Source organism: Bolinopsis microptera, chromosome 5, assembly GCF_026151205.1.
Source record: "Bolinopsis microptera isolate Bmic1 chromosome 5, MBARI_Bmic_1.0, whole genome shotgun sequence".
Lineage (NCBI taxonomy): Eukaryota > Metazoa > Ctenophora > Tentaculata > Lobata > Bolinopsidae > Bolinopsis > Bolinopsis microptera.
In genome coordinates this window covers 17,935,275-17,955,798 of record NC_087076.1, presented here as the reverse complement: position 1 = coordinate 17,955,798, position 20,524 = coordinate 17,935,275, and the positions used below count along the sequence as shown (strand labels likewise).

General features: G+C 37.6%; 1 protein-coding gene across 2 annotated transcripts; it reads left to right on the top strand.

Annotated features, from left to right (window-relative positions):
• Positions 1–1,630: 1,630 nt before the first annotated feature.
• On the top strand, positions 1,631–20,444 carry LOC134814655 (transcription initiation factor TFIID subunit 3-like). Of its 2 annotated transcripts, XM_063822816.1 has the most exons (9): positions 1,631–1,657; positions 11,136–11,311; positions 11,483–11,601; positions 14,850–14,985; positions 15,323–17,769; positions 17,938–18,007; positions 18,115–18,191; positions 19,245–19,342; positions 19,606–20,444. In XM_063822816.1, the coding sequence occupies exons 2-9, from the start codon at positions 11,146–11,148 to the stop codon at positions 19,730–19,732; spliced, it is 3,240 nt and encodes a 1,079-aa protein (XP_063678886.1). In that variant the 5' UTR covers positions 1,631–1,657; positions 11,136–11,145; the 3' UTR covers positions 19,733–20,444. The 2 variants fall into 2 exon arrangements, with proteins under 2 accessions (XP_063678886.1, XP_063678885.1); XM_063822815.1 differs by lacking the exon at positions 1,631–1,657 and having other exon boundaries at positions 11,135–11,311.
• The last annotated feature ends 80 nt before the right edge of the window (positions 20,445–20,524 follow it).

Here is a 20,524-nt window from a genome sequence, read left to right as displayed (position 1 = left end):
CATCAGACGTCAGGTTGTTGAGTTATTAGGCCCACACCATAATATTTACTCTCTCGCAAGTCGCGAGTCGACACTTAAAATCAAAATAACTCGGCTTCTGATTAGAGTTAGGAACTAAACTTGGGCATAAAAATGTTCAGAATCATCACATTGAGTGGGATAGAACGTAGTTTCAAAGTCCTCAGACGTCAGGTTGTTGAGTTATTAGGCGGAACCCTATTTTTATGCTCTCGCGAGTCGCGAGTCAACACTTAAAATCAAGATAACTCGGCTTCTGATTAGAGTTAGGAACAAAACTTGGGCATGGAAATGTTCAGAATTATCATATTAAGTGGGGTAGAACGTGGTTTCAAAGTTCTCAGGCGTCAGGTTGTTGAGTTATTAGGCGGAACCCTATTTTTATGCTCTCGCGAGTCGCGAGTCGACACTTAAAATCAAAATAACTCGGTTTCTGATTAGAATTAGGAACAAAACTTGGGCATAAAAATGTTCAGAATCATCACATTGAGTGGGATAGAACGTAGTTTCAAAGTCATCAGACGTCAGGTTGTTGAGTTATTAGGCCCACACCATAATATTTACTCTCTCGCAAGTCGCGAGTCAACACTTAAAATCAAAATATCTCGGCTTCTGATTAGAGTTAGGAACTAAACTTGGGCATAAAAATGTTTACAATTCTGGACATTTCTATGCCCAAGTTTAATTCCTAACTCTAATCCGGAGCAGAGTTATTTTGATTTTAAGCATAGAATCACTACTTGCGAGAGCGTAAAAATAGGGTTCCGTCGAATAACTTAACAACCTGACGTCTGAAGACTTTGAAACCAAGTTCTACCCCACTTAATGTGATAATTCTGAACATTTCCATGCCCAAGTTTTGTTCCTAACTCTAATCAGGAACCGAGTTATCTTGATTTTAAGTGTTGACTCGCGAGAGCGTAAAAATAGGGTTCCGCCTAATAACTCAACAACCTGACGTCTGAGGACTTTGAAACTTCGTTCTATCCCACTCAATGTGATGATTCTGAACATTTTTATGCCCAAGTTTAGTTCCTAACTCTAATCAGAAGCCGAGTTATTTTGATTTTAAGTGTCAACTCGCGACTTGCGAGAGAGTAAATATTATTGTGTGGGCCTAATAACTCAACAACCTGACGCCTGAGAACTTTGAAACCACGTTCTACCCCACTTAATGTGATGATTCTGAACATTTTTATGCCCAAGTTTAGTTCCTAACTCTAATCAGAAGCCGAGTTATTTTGATTTTAAGTGTCGACTCGCGACTCGCGAGAGCGTAAATATTATGGTGTGGGCCTAATAACTCAACAACCTGACGTCTGAGGACTTTGAAACTACGTTCTACCCCACTCAATGTGATGATTGTGAACATTTTGCTGCCCGAGTTTTGCTCCTAACTTCAATTGGAGGCTGAGTTATTTTGATTTTAAGCGCTGCAATCGCTACCCACAAGAGCGTAAAAACAGGTTGGGGCCTAATAACTCAACAACCTGACATCTGAGGACTTTGAAATTGTGGTCTACCCTACTCAATGTGATGATTCTGAACATTTTAATGCCCAGGATGAGCACGTAGCTCAATCAGTGCAGAAGCCGAGTTTTAATACTTTCAACACTACTATATAACAAATAATTTGAGGACCCCCAGTGGGAACTAATGCCTCGGTAAATGTAACGACCATTACAGGTTGTATGTCAATGTAAATGGTTGTTGCACGATAAAGTTATCTTAAAGACATCCTAAGGACTATCAGACATCGGTTTTTAAAGCAGTTTACTCCCATCTATCACCTAAAGATTATCAGACATCACTTATCCTTATCCTCCGGAGTGCTACAAAGGTACTATAATCATTAACTAAATTTCGAACAGTAGCATCTTTTTGTGATAAACTATGTCTAGAATACCAGTTGGCTCAAGACATTACAATCTGAGATATCGAGGGAATTCTGTTAAATTCCCCAGCAACGGCTCTTGTCCTACTGATAAATGTTCAAATTGTTTAACTCTATTAAGAGAGAATGATAGTCTTCGTCGGCAAATTTCTTTTCTCTATAAACAATTATCAGAAAGTGACAGTGCACTCAAAGTTCCCCTCAGCGATGGTTCACTTATCCCTGTGTTGCCCCAGGTACCTGATCACTGTGAACAGTCTATCAATGTTCCCCTCAGTAATAGGTCATCCTCGCATCTTGTTTCTGAGTTAACCCAAGAGCTATCCAAATTAGCAGAAGACAGTGAACATTCAGCAGAAATTATCAATTTGGAAAATCCCAAACACTCTGTAAATGGTGACAATGATGTGAGCAACTCTATCAATCCATACCAAGATTTGAGTCGAGGAGTTTTTCAGTTTGTTGACACTGCCAAGTTAGATATAGAAACCCACTATACTCATAAGTTTGAGAATAGGGCAGTTGCATATTACGGGGACTTTCCTTACGCTTACAATGGAGGCTTTCATAACACAAGGCCAGTAGCAGACAATCCATACCTAAAGTCTATTCTAGAACGCTTACGCTCACAGTTCCCAAAATTGAAATTCAATAGTGCTATGATTACCAAGTATAGAAATGGTCAGCAAGGAATTCCCTTTCACTCGGATGACGAGAGGTCAATTTCACCAGGCTCCATGATCTCCACCATCTCTTTAGGGGCTACTAGAGTCCTAAGCTTCAGATCCAAACTTAGAGCTCATATTGCTGACCTCACCCTCTCCCATGGTGACATAATGAATATGACCAGACAATCCCAGACCAGCTTTGAACACAGCCTCATCCAGGACAAGTCTGAAACCATGAGAATAAGCATTACTCTGCGCCTAATTGATGGCAGCGCAACCTTATCTACTCTGTCTGATGTTTCCAGTCAAGTTAAGAACACTGAACCCTCGGCCCCTAAGACTAGATCAATAGAACATTCTGGTAAATCTTTGTGTGTCTACATTAGCTCTAGTATGTTCTCCAAATTAGAGGGAGAAAAGTATCGTCCAAACATCATGAGGCACATGTATTCAGCTACCCTGGTGCCACAGCCAATGCAATCAATGAACGGTTTCAATCAGATGTAAGAAAAGACACTCTTAATACCAATAATGTGAAAAGCATTGTACTTATGTGTGGTACAAATGACGTGGACTCTATCCTGAACAGCCCTCGCAACATGAGGACTAAACTTCTGTGCCCTGATAGTTTTTCTGGTGATGCTAGAGCTCTTGACTTTACAAACAATTGTATTGAAAAACTTGTACTTTTCCTTCACAAGTGGGCACCTGGAGCTGATATTAAAATTGTTAACTTATTACCTCGGGAGAGTTTCTCCAGAAACAAGGTTATAACTGATATCAATGAGTGTATATCAAATCTGCAAAGAAAATACACCTATGTAAAACTGCTCTCAACCGAGACAAATCGTTTCTTGTTTAGTGATAAGAAAGGCTTTAGAAAATCGTCATTTTTTAGTAGTTATGGAGAGGATAATGTCCATCTCAATGATTATGGCATAGTTAAATTAGCAAGGCACTTGAAGTATCATGCACACCATTAGAATACTGCTGAATACTGACATAACACTCCTACCATCAGTTTTATTTTTACAGTACGACATCCAGACAAATACAACCTGCTTTTATTCTGTTTTTTAGTTTAAACACAACTTTACAACTTTTATTCATTCCATTGTGAATTAATAAGATTCACAAGATGACAAATTTTAATAATGCAGCTGATAGGTTTCACAACCTCTGCATTGGTCATTGTAACATTCAAGGAGGGCTTCTCAATTTAGCTAAAAGTAATGAACTTTCCCAACTTATTAGAGATCATAAATTAGACATACTTTCCCTAAATGAGATGAATCTTAATGATACTATTGACACAGACACCATAAATATTCCTTCCTCCTTCAACATTATGCGATGCGACAGGCCAAACAGTTCTAGGGGTGGTTGTGGCTTAATGATAAACAAAAAACTAGCTTACACAGAATTAGTTATGGATAGTAAGCTTGATAACATTGAAGCATTATGGGTGAAGCTTAAGAATAGCAAGATCAATGTTTGCTGCTTCTATCGCTCTGGAAATTATTGCAGTGTTGATAACTTTATTGAATACATTCATTTTTGCATGAAAAAATTGAATGGGAAAAAGGTTATCTGGATTGGGGATATAAACATTGACCAGAATAATATCTCATCCACCCAGTACAAAAAATTAGATATGACCTTGAGATGTTACAATCTAGTTCAAACCATTCAAGGGATAACTAGAGTTGCTAAACGTGGAGACAATGTTACCCAGACTACTATTGATGTAATATTCACTAACTGTTATGCAGATTTTGTCCAATCTTCTGTTCTTGATGAACGTATTGGAGATCATCAAGCTATTATGTGTGAGATAGATTGTAAAGTACCTATAGCTCCTAAATTTGAGAAGGTTGAAATTAGAAATCATTGTAAACGTAATGTTAAACAATTCTTAGACTATCTAGACACCTGTTCTGATTACAGTCCACTATTGGAAAGTACAGATGTTGAAGCTATCACAGCTGGCCTTTGTCATCATATTGAACAGGCATATGCAACCTTCTTCCCTTGCAAGACCATAGAAAGGCATGAAAAGTTCATACATAAACCTTCTACTGAACTTTTATATGCCATTAATCATACACATTTTCTTCTAAAGAAATTCCGTAAAAAGAAGGATAAGAGAGACAATGGAAATTGCAATAAATGTGGTACATGTAGCAAATGTATAAAGTGTAATGAGGCCTGGGATTGCTACAAGATTCAGAGAAATATTAGAAATAAATTAGCTAAAACCTGCAAAAAGGCTAATGTAATCGATGATCTACAAGTTAAAAGTGCCAAGAATGATCTTAAAGGGATATGGAAAACTATCAAACTGGCATCAAATATGACCCCTGGTACAACTAATTGTCAAACTATCAATGAGAATGATCCTGAGCTATTTAACTTTCATTTTGCAAATGTTGGATCAAGATTACAAAATCAGGCCCCCAATATTGAAAGAGTTAGTTTTACTGATTTTTTACCTCCTAGAACTTCTAATATCTCATTTGATAGATTCCAAGAAATAAATGAAACTGATATCCTAATGTATGTCGAAACGCTCAAGAATGACAAGGCCTCATATGACAATGTGCCTCTATTTTTACTTAAGCAAGCTGTACCACACATAGTTGAGCCACTGACCCACATTGTCAATCTGAGCCTTAATACAGGTGTTGTACCAACCCTTTGTAAAAAAGCTAGAGTAACTCCCATCCATAAGGCAGGAATGAAAGATGATCCTAATAATTACAGGCCAATATCCATCCTTCCACTTGTAGGAAAACTTATAGAATACTTTGTCGGCAAGCAACTCACTGATTACATGGAAGAGAACAAACTTTTCATCCGGCATCAATATGGCTTTCGGAAAAATCACTCCACAACTTATCTGATGTACGATCTGATGGACGAAATATATATGAGTAAATCTAAGTCTTATAAACCAGGAATCATCTTTCTTGATCTTAAGAAGGCCTTTGACACAGTGAATCATGAAATATTGCTTCAAAAATTGGCATATTATGGAATTGGTGGCATTGCTTTAACCTGGTTTAAGAACTTCTTATCTTGTAGATATCAATGCACTAGGATCAATGGCAATCTAAGCTCATTTTTAGAAGTTCTGAGTGGTGTACCACAAGGAAGCATCATTGGGCCTATGTTATTTAGTATCTTCATAAATGACATCATTTATGCCTGTAACCTATCTAAGCCCTTTCTATTTGCAGATGATGGTGCACTATTCTTTGATCAAACCTGCAGAAGCACATTTATAAACATGAAAATAGAACTTATGACAATCTTTAAATGGCTCAGTGTTAATAAATTATCACTCAATGAAAAGAAGACTGAATTCCTATTGTTTGATTCTGTTGACCAACATGATGAAATAACCATTGATTGTAATGAGGTAACTTTCACAATCAAGGAGTGCAAAGAGACAAAATATCTTGGCCTCATTCTAGATAGTAAATTAAACTTCAAAAGCCATGTAGATTATATTATTAGGAAGGTCATGAAGAGAATTGGTGCCATGTATAGAAGTAAAGCACTGCTACCCATTAAATATAGGAAAATGTTTGCCAATGCACTCATGTTGCCACAATTCGATTATTTAGACACGATCTATTGTAGAGCTGGCAAGACAAAACTTGCTGAACTTGACACTCTGTACAAAAAGGTAGCCAAAATAGCTCTCAACGTTCCAAAAACAGAGAGCAGCCTTAATGTTTATAGAGACATGAAATGGTTACCACTCCATCTTAGACGACAACTCCATCTGTCAAATTATATGTTTAGAATCATCCATGACAATTGTCCTACAAACTTTATGAACAAATTTAGTTACATATCAGGAGGTAGTAGGAGCGGCGAAAGCTGCAACCTTTATGTCAATAGATCAACATCACATAAAAACTTTCAATACTTGGGGGCAAAATGTTGGAATAATGTTCCAACAGATCTACGAAATCTGCCCGATGTTAAAAGCTTTAGTGATTCGTATAAGAAACAGCTACTATCATCTATAACAACAGACCCTAATTATACCGTCGACAATTCATATGACAAATTTTACACTGCAATCATAGTCGCCGATAACTAAGTAACTTCTAATTCTTTTAAATCTGAGGCATATATAAATGATGTATCGAAAAGATATTCCCTTTTTTACCACCTTACCATTCTGATTGATTTTGCACATGACTGACATGTTTTAACTGGAGAAGGGGTTCCCACAGTGGTAGTTTTATAAACCACTTTTAATTTATTGACCTATTATACTTAGTGGTAGTTTTATAGACCACATTTAATTTATTAACTTATCATACTTAGTATTTATTTTTGGTGACTGTATCACCCAGTTTTAACATTTGATAATTGTACAGTTTATTGACGACACATTGACTGAATGTTATTTTATATTCTAATTTATATTCTAGATATTTTATTTATTTTACAACAGACGACAACTTCCTGTTTTTTCTTCTATATTAGTTACTCATATCTCTTGTACAGACTTTTTTACAAGGACATTGACAAATGATACTCACATTAGGCATTCATTATTGCATCTAAATTATTTCACTTGCATTAGGCTTAGAAATTTATTCTCTGGTCAACAGATTTCAAATGTTTAATTAATTTGTAGTATGACAGTAAGGTATATAAGAAGTTATTTAATTTTGCTTGGGCTATTATATTGACTAGGTATTGAGGTTTAATGATGATATGGAATTTGAATTCTATATAAATTTACACTATGTGGTTGGGGCATTTTGCATAGTAAATATGGTTACTACTCATATATATCATATTATTTGATTGGTATTCGATTTCTGATTATTTCTCTAGGAATATGATTATTATATCTCAATTTGGCTTTAGGTAGGGTGCCCCGCTAAAAGAACTGGATTCTTCCAGGAAGCATCCCGTGCACAGAGCTTGGTCTACATATACAGGGTGGGCCAAAAGTCAGTACCCATACGTTTGCCTTTATAGCTCAGTCACTGAGTGCCCAATTTAAATACTTCTTTCTGGTATGACTTAGTACCACCACTGGTTCGAGGAATTTGTCAACTCGAAAAATATTAGCGTTCATTTTTTTCAAATGGAGGTTCATTTTCACATTTATTTGATAGTTTGGATAGTCGGATCAAGCTAAACGTTATTGAATTGTGTTTGGATTTTCGAATTACGTTTGTCCTGAAAGAATTAGAACTGTAGCTTCTCAGATGACCGAGATATAAAGCATAACGAGTTTATTCATTACGTGTGATCAGGTGATTGGTTTACCTAATCACGTGATAAGGTGACCCCGTTAACTTCCCCGTTAAACATTATGGGAATTGTTAAGGGTGCCCAATTAAGGTGTCGTGTCATGGTGTCACATAATCATCCAGTCAATTTTGTTAACGAGATACAGAAAATGCTTGATAACTTCTTTATTTCTAATCCATTTTGCCTCATGTTTTCAGATCATATGCAACATTTGAAAATCTACCATCTCTGAAAAAATTAGGCGTTCAGCATGTTCAGAGAAAACAATATAGGTGTTTTAATATTGAATGGGCGTGGTCTAAAATATTCGAATTTTCAAATTTTGACGACGGAATCCTCGAACCAGTAAGTACAGTATGCCATCTGCAAAGCAACAGCTCTCAAATATAAAACACGGCGGAGCTATTAAGGCCAACGTATGGGTACTGACTTTTGGCCCACCCTGTATATTAAATTATTAACCATCCATTCTGTATGTGCACGAAAATTTATTTCAATCAAATCTCGTATTTAGTGTGAAAATCACGACTCGCGAGGGTAAATAAGGGTGTGGTCACATAACTCAACAACCCGATGTCTGTTGACTTTAAAATTATGCTCTACCCCCCTAAATGTGATGATTCTGAACAACTTTAAAGCCAAGCTGAGCTTCTAATTCCAATTAGAAGCGGAGTTATTTTGATTCTAAAGTTGCAAAAGCGCCAAAAAAGGGCGTGGTCAATTGCGCAAAACTGCCCCATAGCCAAAATTTCTACCCAAGCCAAATTTGTTTCTAATGGGTCCCTTGAGGTATTCCAAGTCTCAAACCCCGGGGCGGAAGTTATATAGACGGGAATGTCGTCAGATCCTTGACTATGAAGGGATTTGAGCTTCTCCTCGACTGAGTCTCTCTTCTTTAATCCAAAAACCAGACGGCATGGTACCTAAATTAATAAAACATAAAGTTCTTCTAAATAATATAATAACTTAAACTTTTATATTATAGTGGCACAACAACTTAAAATGCACAGGTGTGCCACGAAAACAGTTCAGGACACAATAAAACCTAAAAAGCAACCCACATTTATATTCAAAACCAGGTAAGGGTATTAGACTTGCTACACTAAATAAATGTTAATGTGTATGCATTTTCTAGTAGAAACATTTAGGGAAACTAGGATTGAAAAATATTAAGATACAATGTTGGTGATTGAAGAACCTTTCTATTTCCTCGGTTGACCCAGCCGAATAGTTGGGGAAGAAGCTCGGTTTCAATGAGGGGGGGGGGGGTACCACTGTTCATTTTATCCCTGCACAAAAAAAACTGAAAAAAGACAAAGACAAAAGGGACAAAAGGGACGAGAGGGACAAAAGGGACAAAAAAGATAATAGGGACAAAAAAGACAAAAAAGACGGGGACAAAAAGGACTAAATGGACAAAAAGACTGGGACAAAATGGACAAAAAGGACAGGGACAAACGAGACAAATGTTCAGGAAAAAGAGGAGGAATAAGAAAATCTTGATTAGAGGATGGGCATGCTTTTTCTCCTACTTCATAGGAAAAAACGAATACCCATTAGCTTGATATTGTCGGCATATTGTTAATGGAAAAGTAATTGTGTGGGTCTGGGTATCTGCTTCTGGCCGCTATGAGCGTTATGATATTAAAAGATGATGACTTTTTTGATATCACCACTTGATTAATGGGATTAATGAAATTATATTGACTGAACCGTGTACACATTTATTTATGTGCTGCCGTTGATGAATTCTGCTTATTTCAGTCCCTTCAGTGGTTTCAGTTGATTCTAAGCACAGCAAAACACTGACATGAAAATCTAAATTGTTGATGTCGAGTAGAATATATACATTCTCTACATTTGAGCTTGTCTCATTTTTTGTCTCATTTGTCCAAAATTTTTGTCCCTTTTGTCCCTTTTGTCCCTAGTATTGTCCATTTTGTCACAAAAAAATGTAAAAAAAGACAAAGACAAAATGGACAAAATGGACAGTGGTACCCCCCCCCCCCCCAATGAGCGAAAGGTTTCAATGAGCAGAGACCAGAGGGGGGGGGGGGGCTGCAAAAAAGGATCTTTTTGGTATACCCTTCGATACATTACATTTTACTGTGCTTAACTAAATGTATACAGAGCTGCTCAATATAGCGCATTTGATGACTTTCTTTAGTAAACTGCTGTTTCAAATATTGGTGATCGATATGGCAATTGAAATCTCTTTGATGCTAGCAGCACCCTAAAATTGTTGTTAAATGATCATCACCTAGCTAAGTGTACTTGCTAAGATGATCATGAATCATCTACATAGTTTTATGACATCCTGAGATGTTCTTGAAAGAAAGCACTGGCGAATTTACACCAGCTTACATATATCTTAAGACTTCTTCAGATGTGTTTTTTATTACAGACAGAGAATAGGAGAAACGAGAGCACTTCCTATGGTATTCCATAAGTTGTGTATTGTCTACTTGCAATATTAACATTCCTTTCCTGTCAGTTGTCTATCCTTTATAACGCAGTCATGCAATCTTTGTCGAACTTTGTCAACCTTTATTTTCAAGGTGCAGGCCCTGAACTGCTAGATCTCAATCAAGTTTCACCGAAAACCTTAAATTAAAAAAAATCGGCCGCCAAAATTCCAATCAAAAATATAAATCACTTTCGTGAATATCACAAATTGAGATATTGGCGGTTTTGTTTAGGTTTGGTGGTCTTTTACCACAGAATCCTCATTTGTATTCCTTTTGAACAGATAAACAGATATTGAGCTGTTAATTACAGAGAATATGTAGGTTAGGCATAGTGCTTACCTTTCATATAAAGTTCATCTCATCCAAAAATATTGATATGTTACCAATTTATCTACCAAAATTTGTGCTTATGCCCAAGATATAATCATACAGTTTTTGCCAACATTTAAAAAAAAATTTGATCATTTAAATTTATAATTAGTTCTGGAAACAAGTTGCTACAAGTGGAGCACCCAAAGCTTGGTTTTGAGCATGTTTAGGCAATTTAGAATAATAAACAAATCTCCTAAGAAATAATGTAATGATTAATGAATATCGCTTTTCACTCTGCAATGTTAAACGGGGTACAGTACAGGGGTTTGCTGACTATTCGCTTTCGCAAAATCCATTGAAGTGGCAACCTTAAAATGTATATGTATTCTTCCAATGTTAAATATTTTTTATTTTAAATGATTTGAAGGAGTTTGCATTTTAGTAAAAATCATGTTGAACCCAGCATTATTATCGTTTGCATTCAGGGCATGATAGGATGGCAGATGAGTTCGCTGAGCATCTGCTCGTCTCCTCCCTAGCACACATGTGCAAACAACAGGGGTGGCATCAAGCCTCACGATCAGGCTTGTCTATGTTCTCAGACATTGCCCAGCACTACATTAGAAACATAGGAATTTTATCCCTCAGATATTCCCTTCATGGTGAGTACTCCACTAGAATTTATTGATTGATATATGTCAGTTTATTGCGCCTAGTATTATATATGCATTGTGAAGATGCATATAATTTTTATGGGGAACATCGATTCTTTTAAATCTTCATGTTTAACCAGCGAAATTGCTGAAAACCCAGTTTAATGAGAATATTTGCAGGTGGACGATATGAGCCAGATTTGGATGATCTTGGAAATGCGTTTAGTGACCTTGGTATCAGATTATCTGACCTGCGTACAATGTGGTCAGAAACAGAACCCAACAGGGGCCTCCCCCAGGTATGTTATTTGTTAAAATGACTTAGCTATGTATATACACTCATTCTAGATTTTAGAGGTTGTTGTGTGTCGAGAGTTACCAAATGAGACAGTTGTTAACAGAGTTACATTAAATATTAAACATCCTGTAAATAGTACATATTAGTAATAATAAATCTCACGACATTCTCCCCAGCTAAATAATAGAAGTCAATATTGAAGTCAAAATTACTTTAATCTCTCACAAAACTATAAAACAGGGGTAAAATTTAAATTATAAAACGGTAAAAAACGGTTCATAAAACTGAGATATACAACGGCGAATATAAACGTAATATCGTCTCCGCGCGGCTGCGCTATATCATAAGATAATTAGATTAGAAATGTTTATGGAGACGGCTTCCAGATATGCGAAAGTCCCCGCGCGTTACGTAAACTAGTAATCAGGTTGCTGCCACAGAGTGACGGCGCCATTACGTACACACGCATAAATTATAATTTAGGCTTTAAAACTGCCAAATATAAAATGTCTCATCAATAGTGAAAAGTCTCGAAATTCACGCGGTGATCAAGCACGATCAAGTGTCTAACCAGCCTGGAAGCGGTCAGGAGGACGAGATTCCCTAGTTGAACGGCGGGGGTTGGGCTCAGGCAGTTCGGAGAGATGACACGGTTCAGGGATACAGGAGGAGGTTGGAGGGTTAGAGGGAGCGGGAGTAGATGGAGCGACCGTAACAGAGGGGGTCACTGCAACTGGGGGTATTTCCTTTACAGCAGATCCTGTGGAGTTTTCGGCATTAGATTCGCTGACAGGTAGAGGTGCCAAGTCCCTCAACGAAACAGTGTCCTCGCGGCCCCCTGGGTACCTGACTCTAGCATTTGCGGGGTTGACTGAGACAAGATCGACCTCGTCACATAATGGATCATACTTAGACCTTCGAACGTGCCTCTTGGCCAGCACTTTTTTTTGAGTCAATAGCCAAGAAGGGACTGGTTTTCCGGAAGCGAATCTCCTTTGGAAGGAGAAAAGGCGTTCATGGGGAGTCTGGTTAGTGGCCGTACAGAGCAGAGTCCTTTGAGCATGAAGTACCTCGGGTAGGACTATCTCCCAATGGGTCAGAGGGAACTTTTTGCTTGATAGTGCTAGCTGAATAGCCTTCCATATGACGCCATTGTAACGTTCAACCTGGCTATTACCACGGGGGTTGTACTTCGAACTATTACTAAACCCTACCCCGTGATTTAGGAAGAATTTACGGAGCTCACTGCTTATCAAGGAGGGGCCGTTGTCCGAGTGTACATATCCTACCGTGCCAAACATAGAGAACAAGTTAGATAAACATCTGATTATGGTAGAAGATTCCATGTTAGGGCAGGCGTAGACAAAGGGGAACCGGCTATACTCATCTATGATGACCAGCATATACTTATTCTTTGTGCTCGATGGGAGGGGTCCCTTGAAATCAATACTAATTCGGTCCAGGGGTTTTGTAGCTTCTATTAGCGGAGGGTTTAGAGGTCTGATGAACTTGGGCTTAATCCTAGCACAGTCCCCACAATCAGCTGTTACTTTCTTGACTTGATCGATGGAGAAAGGCATGTTTCTGACCCTAACAAAGTGATATAACCTGGCCACACCTGGATGACAGAGATTTTCATGAATATCAACCAGGTCAGGGTAACCATAGGCGAGGGCTGAACAGTAGGCTCGCGAAAGGCAGTCGGCAGTGACGTTTTCGGGCCCGGGCCGATACTTGATATCAAAGTCCAAGGTGGAGAGCTCGATCCTCCAGCGCTGTATCTTATTATTTTTGATCTTCCCGTGGGTCTGATGACTAAACATGAAAGAGAGCCTGTTGGTCGGTGATGAGAGTGAATTTTCGTCCTGCTAAATAATGTTGCCATTTTCGACATGCTTCAACAATAGCGCAGGCCTCCTTCTCCACAGCGTGGTGTCTGCGTTCATGTGCTTTTAGGGTCCTAGAGAAAAATGCAACAGGCTTACCACCTTGGTTAAGACTAGCGGAAAGGGCAAACTCAGAAGCATCTGATTCAAGGACGAGATTATCACGATCATTGGGACACACGATACATGAACTTGCGATTTTTGATTTAATACTCTCGAAAGCAGTATTACAAGTCTCTGACAGTGGAAATGAGGGTTCCTTAATGAGTGGCTGGACCATATCTGAGTACTTTTCTACCCACCGTGAGTAGTATGAAAACAAACCGAGAGCTCTCTGCAAGGAAGCAGGGTCCTTAGGCAATGGCAGTTTAAGTAAGGGCTCCATGCGGTCTGGATCAGGTCTCATCTGACCTTTTGAGACCAAGTAGCCTAGGATATTAATAGAGGTAGTAGGCCCCGCTGTTTTCTCACAGGGATATCTTATGTCTATGAAGTAAGATCTCGTTAATTGAATAAAACTGCTTTTGAAATTATTCTAATTGGGCATCTAGTGGTCATCCTTTGGAATTTGGAAGGGTACAAAAGTCAAAGAACGATGATGTTTAAGGCATATAAAAATTCTTGCAAATAGCAAATGCATAAACACTTGCTTAAACATGCTGCTGCTAAAGCTATAGTAGGACTATAAACATGATCATTTAGGAGATAATCTGAAAGACCTTCATTGGCTGCCTATCAGTTACAGAATTCAGTACAAATTATTACTTCTTGTTTATAAATGTCTTAATGGCATGGGACCAGACTATTTAAGTACAATGTTTAAATTATGGAATGAACTACCATTTGAAATTAAGAATTGTACAACATTGGACTCTTTTAAAGTGTATCTGGAACATTTCTTTTCAAACGTGCTCATAATATTTATTTAATTGTATCTTAATATTTTTCAATCCTAGTTAATTCCCTAATTGTTTCTACTGGAAAATGCATACACATAGTATCGTTTATTTAGTGTATCAAGTCTATTTACCCTTACCTGGTTTAGAATATAAATATGGGTTGCTTTTATTTAGGTTTTATTATGTCCTGAACACACCTGTGCATTTCAAGTTGTTGTGCCACTATAATATAAAAGTTTAATTAATTATTATTATTATTATTACATGAATTAAACTGATTTTTAGATCATAAAATTGGTGTGTGGTCATCCTTTGGAAGGGTTTTAAAGTCAAAGAACGATGACATATACATGATGGTTAAAGGCATTTAAAAAAAATTCTTGCTAGAGTAGCAAATGCATATAGCTTTTGAAAACTCTATTCGAGCTTCTCCACATCAAATTTCTAACCATGATTTCCCACAGGTATGCAATTTTCCCCATCAACCAACAACCAACCTGAATATCCCGGAATCGTCCTCAGGCCACCTGCACCCAGATTACGTTCCAGATTACCTTCCCTCCCTTACCATCAAACAAGAATCGCCTGTCAAAGACGAGGGTTTGATATTAAATACATTATATTTGTCATTTTATCGAAACATATGATACGGCTTGAGCTGTCATAATAGCCATTGAAAACGGCGGGAAGGTGGAGCAAGTATCTTTTGATTCGTTGGAATGATTCCAAGAATTTGATTGATCAATTTTCCTAGCTAATCGCTAATTTACTGTCATGTACTTGTGAAACCTCCCCGATTGCACCTCGCGTCGTTTATGTCCCAGTTATTTGTGTCTCCGGTTAAGTTCTTTGAAAAGTTTTTATATCATTATCAACCAACAATACGTGTGGTCGATTATTCATTGTGTCATTTTACTGATGCCGAATTTTTCTTCAGAAAAGACGGTGAAGGAAGAAAGTACCGCCACTTTGAATGAATCCACTGCCGAACCTACAGTTGATCCGTTTGATGAAGCAGCAGCTGCCCCAACTCCCTCCGCGCCTAATTTCCCCTTTGTCAACAAGACTGATTTACCTGCTCCTGTTATGTCCAGTTGGGGATTTCAGCGAATTACCATCGATACATCAAAACCATCCCAAACTCAGAACTCTGTCAGCTGTAAAACTGAGAAACAGTCCCGTTCCTCTCCTGATAATTTCCATATAACTGAAAACTCAGACGACTTCGTATTTGCTTCAAAGCATACCAAAGCCAAAGAGGAAAAGGAGGCTAAGGAGGAAAAGGCCAAGGAGGACAAAGCTAAAGAGGAGAAGTCGAAGGAGGACAAACCTACTGAAGAAAGTAAAGTTTCAAATAGTGATGTTTTAAACTCTCAAAACGATTCATTAGCTTCTCAGAATCTGTCTGGTGATGGTAGTACACTTGTAGAGATGGACTGCAATTCCACCTTACCGTCAGAGTCTGTGCCACTGAAAAACCATGTGGATAGTAAGAAATCGTCCCAAGAATCAGCTTTCAACGATTCTCTTTTTTTTCCATCGATGGGTACATCCACTCCGATCGTAAATTCAGAAAAGCTGCCAACTATCAAAAATGGACAGAACGGTGTTCCTTGCAAACAAAAACTATTTAATCACTCACCAAAGCCTGTCAAAAATCACTCTTCCGTAATGCAAATGGAAGATGGTTTTGCTCCTGAAACAGTTAAAAAATCAGAGACGACAGCCGTCAAGAAGCCTGAAGTTACAAACACGAATAATGTGAATGATAGTGACTCTGAGGATTTCAATGATTTTGGTTTTGGTGGCTCGAGTTCTGACGAGATGACAAGCAAAGAAAACTTTGACCGTCTTCTCAAACCACTATCACCCATGGAAAACCCAGCTACTTCTATTGTCAGTAATCTGAACAAATCGCCCAAAACACCTCCCAGTAAACGAAGGAAGCTTGATAGCCCATCTTCACCAGCTCTCCTCAACACTGAGAAGAACCTCCTGAAAAATCGACCTGACCTCATCAAAAATGATGTTGTTTCTAAACCTAAACCGGAATGTAAACTCTTGAACAACCACAATTCAGTTCCGAAAAAACCAGTTAAGACTGATAAAAATCATCAGAGCAAACATGCAGAGAATCAGAAATATACCAACTTGCTCAAAAAGTCTCTAAACCATGGTACCAGCATTAAACATCGCACGAAGCCTAAAAAGCTTAAGAAGAAGGAGGTTGCCAAATCTATAGACTTGTTCGATGACCGCCCAATAAAAATTCCCAATCACAAATCTGACAAACTCAAAAAAAACGTAGAGAAGACTGAAGCTGCTATCGTCAGTAAAACGTCAGTTAATTCTGCATCACCTAATTTGTCATCAATTGAACCAACGAAACTGAAGATTGCCCCTATCACTCTGTCAATTCCTAAAAGAGAATCAATTCCTAAGAAGGAACCGATTCCCAAGAGAGAACCGATTCCTAAGAAAGAACCGATCCCTAAGAAAGATCCTCCTTCTAAACCTGCTACTCCACCATTGGCCTATACGGAAAAGACAACTTCATTAAAGATTTCACTGAAAAATGTTAAGAGCTCGAAAATCAAATCTAAAAGTACTGTTGATAGCAAAGACGATTTGAGTTCACTTTCTTCCGATTCTTTAGATGGGTTTGAAGACTTATTACCCAAAAAATCTCAGAAAGTGAAGAAGGCATCTGATTCTAAATCGGACAAACGGACATTTAAAACCAAGGCTGAGCTGAAAAACCCGTGGCCACCCTCTGAATCATCTCCGAGTACTGGTAAGAAAGCTGAACAGCCTCCGATTGTGCCTGCTCCTGCTATTGAAACGGAAAGAAAAAAGCAGAAATCTGGCGGCTTGACTACTAAAATCAAAATAGGTAAATCTGGGGTCACCCCATCAACTGCAGTATCTATCACATCTCCCAAGCCTTCTCCGAAACCTTCAATGAAATTGAAACTCAATATTCCTTCAAGTTCAGAAAGTCAAGATCAAAATATATCCATGTACAGTCAACCCTCTCTGAGAATCGACGAGAGTTTAATCTCAGAAAAGGGGGAAGAAAAGCCAGCTATCGCTTCTCTGAAAATACCAAAGATAAAAATCAAGATTGGAGGCAATTCGTTGAAGTCACCAGATTCACCAGCGTCCTTTTCCTCTACAACAATAAATAGTCTTGAACTAGCCCCTAAACCGCCACCTAAACCTATCAAACCTTTGAAGATTAAACTGCCGGATCCTGGCAGTTTGTCGATCAAGTCTGAACCTTTAACACCTAAATCACCTGCTCCTACAATTAAAAAAGAAAAGAAGGAGAAGAAGACTAAGAAAATAAAAACAGAATCTAAGTTCTCGAAATCGTTAGAGAGGGTATGTTATTTTACAATAATTTTTTATCTTTAACCATACATTTTTGTTAAACCAGCTTCAAAAATCGTAGATTGAACCGTCTACTGTTGCAAATAAACTGGTCCTGCTTTTTCAATATTCGTATCTATTAGATATTACTGTCATAACAACCGTTTAATTCGTTTTTAGGTCCCACCGAAAGAGAAGCCCGTCGTGATAAAATCAGAGCCGATACCAGAACCGATAGCAGAACCGTTCGGTAGGTTTCCCAAACTTTTACTGGAACACATTATATCGTACACGCGATGCACTCACGGTCCCACAGATTACTTGTTTGTCGAGAAAATGATACCCGTAACGTTCCAGATACGACAGTGACACCGCTTCTGGAAAGTTCTCTTGTCAGTGAAACTGTTTTCTCGGAAACTGTCGCTCAGACTGGGGTAAGTCTTATTGGAGTGTGCCTTTTGTTAAAATGTTTTGTTATTTGTTACGCTACGATATATCGTAGCGTAACAAATAACAAAACAACCTTGTATATATACAAGGTTGTCGAGGTCTGTCCAGTGCTGTATAGGCTATAGCTGTTCGTGCAGTTTTTAATGCAAAGGGTTTATAATAATCGTTTTAAAACATGGATTTGTGAGAGAGCACTATACTACTTTTATTATCTTATTATTATCTTATTCTGACAATAATTAATTTATGTGAACAAAGCTAAATATACCTCTAAATATACCTCTACAAACATCGTTTGTATCTACATTTGACGATCGTCTTTGACCAAGACAAGTTATTGAGAAGGTATTTCCTCTGATATAATAACAACTAATTTCACACTCAACAGCATACTATTTTTTATCCCTTCGTAATTACCAAACACCTCCTTTTCATGATGAATTCTTACTGAGTTTATGTGTTATCTATAAGAGTTGTTTGTTAGTAACAGTAGAATACACTGCCATTTCGTGTAAATTTAATGGTTTATATCAGCAGTTTTATTGGAAACAACTATTGTATCAAGTCTATACTATATTATCATAATGGGGGTGTGTAATGTGTATATGAAATAAATAATATGACCTTATTTTATGTAATATCCTGATCGGAACATTATTTATTAGTCGCATTGTGATAATGATTCTGGGGCAAAATTTGTAGTGTTCCCGTTTATTGTGATAAGGAAAAGGCTCTTCATCCTGATAAGAGCCTTTTCTTATCTCAATAAACGGGAACACTATTTTAGATACAGCTCTCGAACGATGAATACAATTTTTGGATATTACGGATTTGGTGTAGTCTTTAATTAAGTTATAAAAACTAGTCAAATAACTAGCTAACTAACTAACTAACTAACTAACTAACTAACTAACTAACTAACTAACTAACTAACTAACTAACTAACTAACTAACTAAATATGTAACTAATTTAACTACTTATTAACTCAAAAGAACTACACTATAATCACCATTAATAACACCTGAATCTTTGCCAGGGAGATACTATCAAGATATGGTACTGTCCCTCCTGTATGTTACCAGACGACGGGTCCCCCATGGTTGGGTGCGATAGGTGCGACGAGTGGTATCATTGGTGGGTTACAATATTACTTCTATTATTATAAACGGTATCCAATGTTAAACTAATTATGAATGTTGTTACACAGAGAGCAGCTCTCTTTTTAATACCGAGCCCAAGACAAGCAATAAGATCATTGTTCTGTATTCTGTTAAATCTCAAGACATTACGATATATCAAACGAGTGACGTACACTTCCTGTTTTATAGATTGTTTTCTGACTTATTTCCGCTATCTACGATTAAATAAGATGTGATCTAATGATGTTTTTGTTTCAGGCCCTGTGTCGGGTTGATACAGGCTCCACCAGATGATGTCGACTGGTTTTGTCCTCCTTGTAAGAAACTCCTCAGCAAACCCTCCAAAGGACGGAAACCAGGCGGAAAACGGAAAAGAAAGACATGAATTTTAGAGTTTTTAAAAGCAGAGTTGTATTTGACTTCTAGAGCTGAAGATGCATCAGCGGCGCCTTTTTTGAGTCTTGTATTTATGATAGGATCTCCGCTTATATAAGTACTGGGTAGTACTATGTGTAGTACTATGTGTAGATAGACAGTGTATAAGAGTTAGCTGATATGAGTGCGTTTTTCACCCAGTTGTATCAATGTTGCAGATGTATCGTAGACATGTGTGCTAGTATAATATATCCTTTTTAAATGCCTTGTCTCGCGGAGAAGGGTGGTTCGTTACTTTTCACCTTCTCGATGTTTCTTCTTGTACCTGATTTCATTATGTTTTGTACAAATTTTAACGACACCTTTTTATCATCTGAAATTATTATTTTTATAGAGAAGAATTCCTGTCGCTCTGTGAGGTTTGATACTGCACTAAGCATTTTGATGAAAGAATGCGGGACGTTCATCAACGTGTGATTGATTAGTTGTTTGATTGATACTGCTAAAAATAACCCGAGTAAGAAATTGATTTCAAATGAATGTATGTATTTAATTACCCGTCTTTTTATCGGTAATATGTATCTTAAAATAAACAATATTAGTTTGCTAATCTTAAGCCCTCTGGCCATCGGGTGCTAGTAATTGGAATGCACTTTAAATTATTACGTGGGAGAATAGACGCAAAATATTAGTTTGTTTATCTTCTCTTCAGTTGGAAGTAATGATAGTTTTTGATTTAGTGATATTCGCTCTATAAATGCCTCCTCTGAGCAACGAAACAGTAACATAACCGACTTGACGT

What these genes read in the sequence shown, in the direction of transcription:
- LOC134814655 (XM_063822816.1), top strand. Translation starts at nt 11,146, where the DNA reads ATGGCAGATGAGTTCGCTGAGCATCTGCTCGTCTCCTCCCTAGCACAC. An exon ending in CCTCAGATATTCCCTTCATG is followed by an intron (nt 11,312 to 11,482) that starts GTGAGTACTCCA and finishes GAATATTTGCAG; the next exon opens with GTGGACGATATGAGCCAGAT. An exon ending in CCAACAGGGGCCTCCCCCAG is followed by an intron (nt 11,602 to 14,849) that starts GTATGTTATTTG and finishes GATTTCCCACAG; the next exon opens with GTATGCAATTTTCCCCATCA.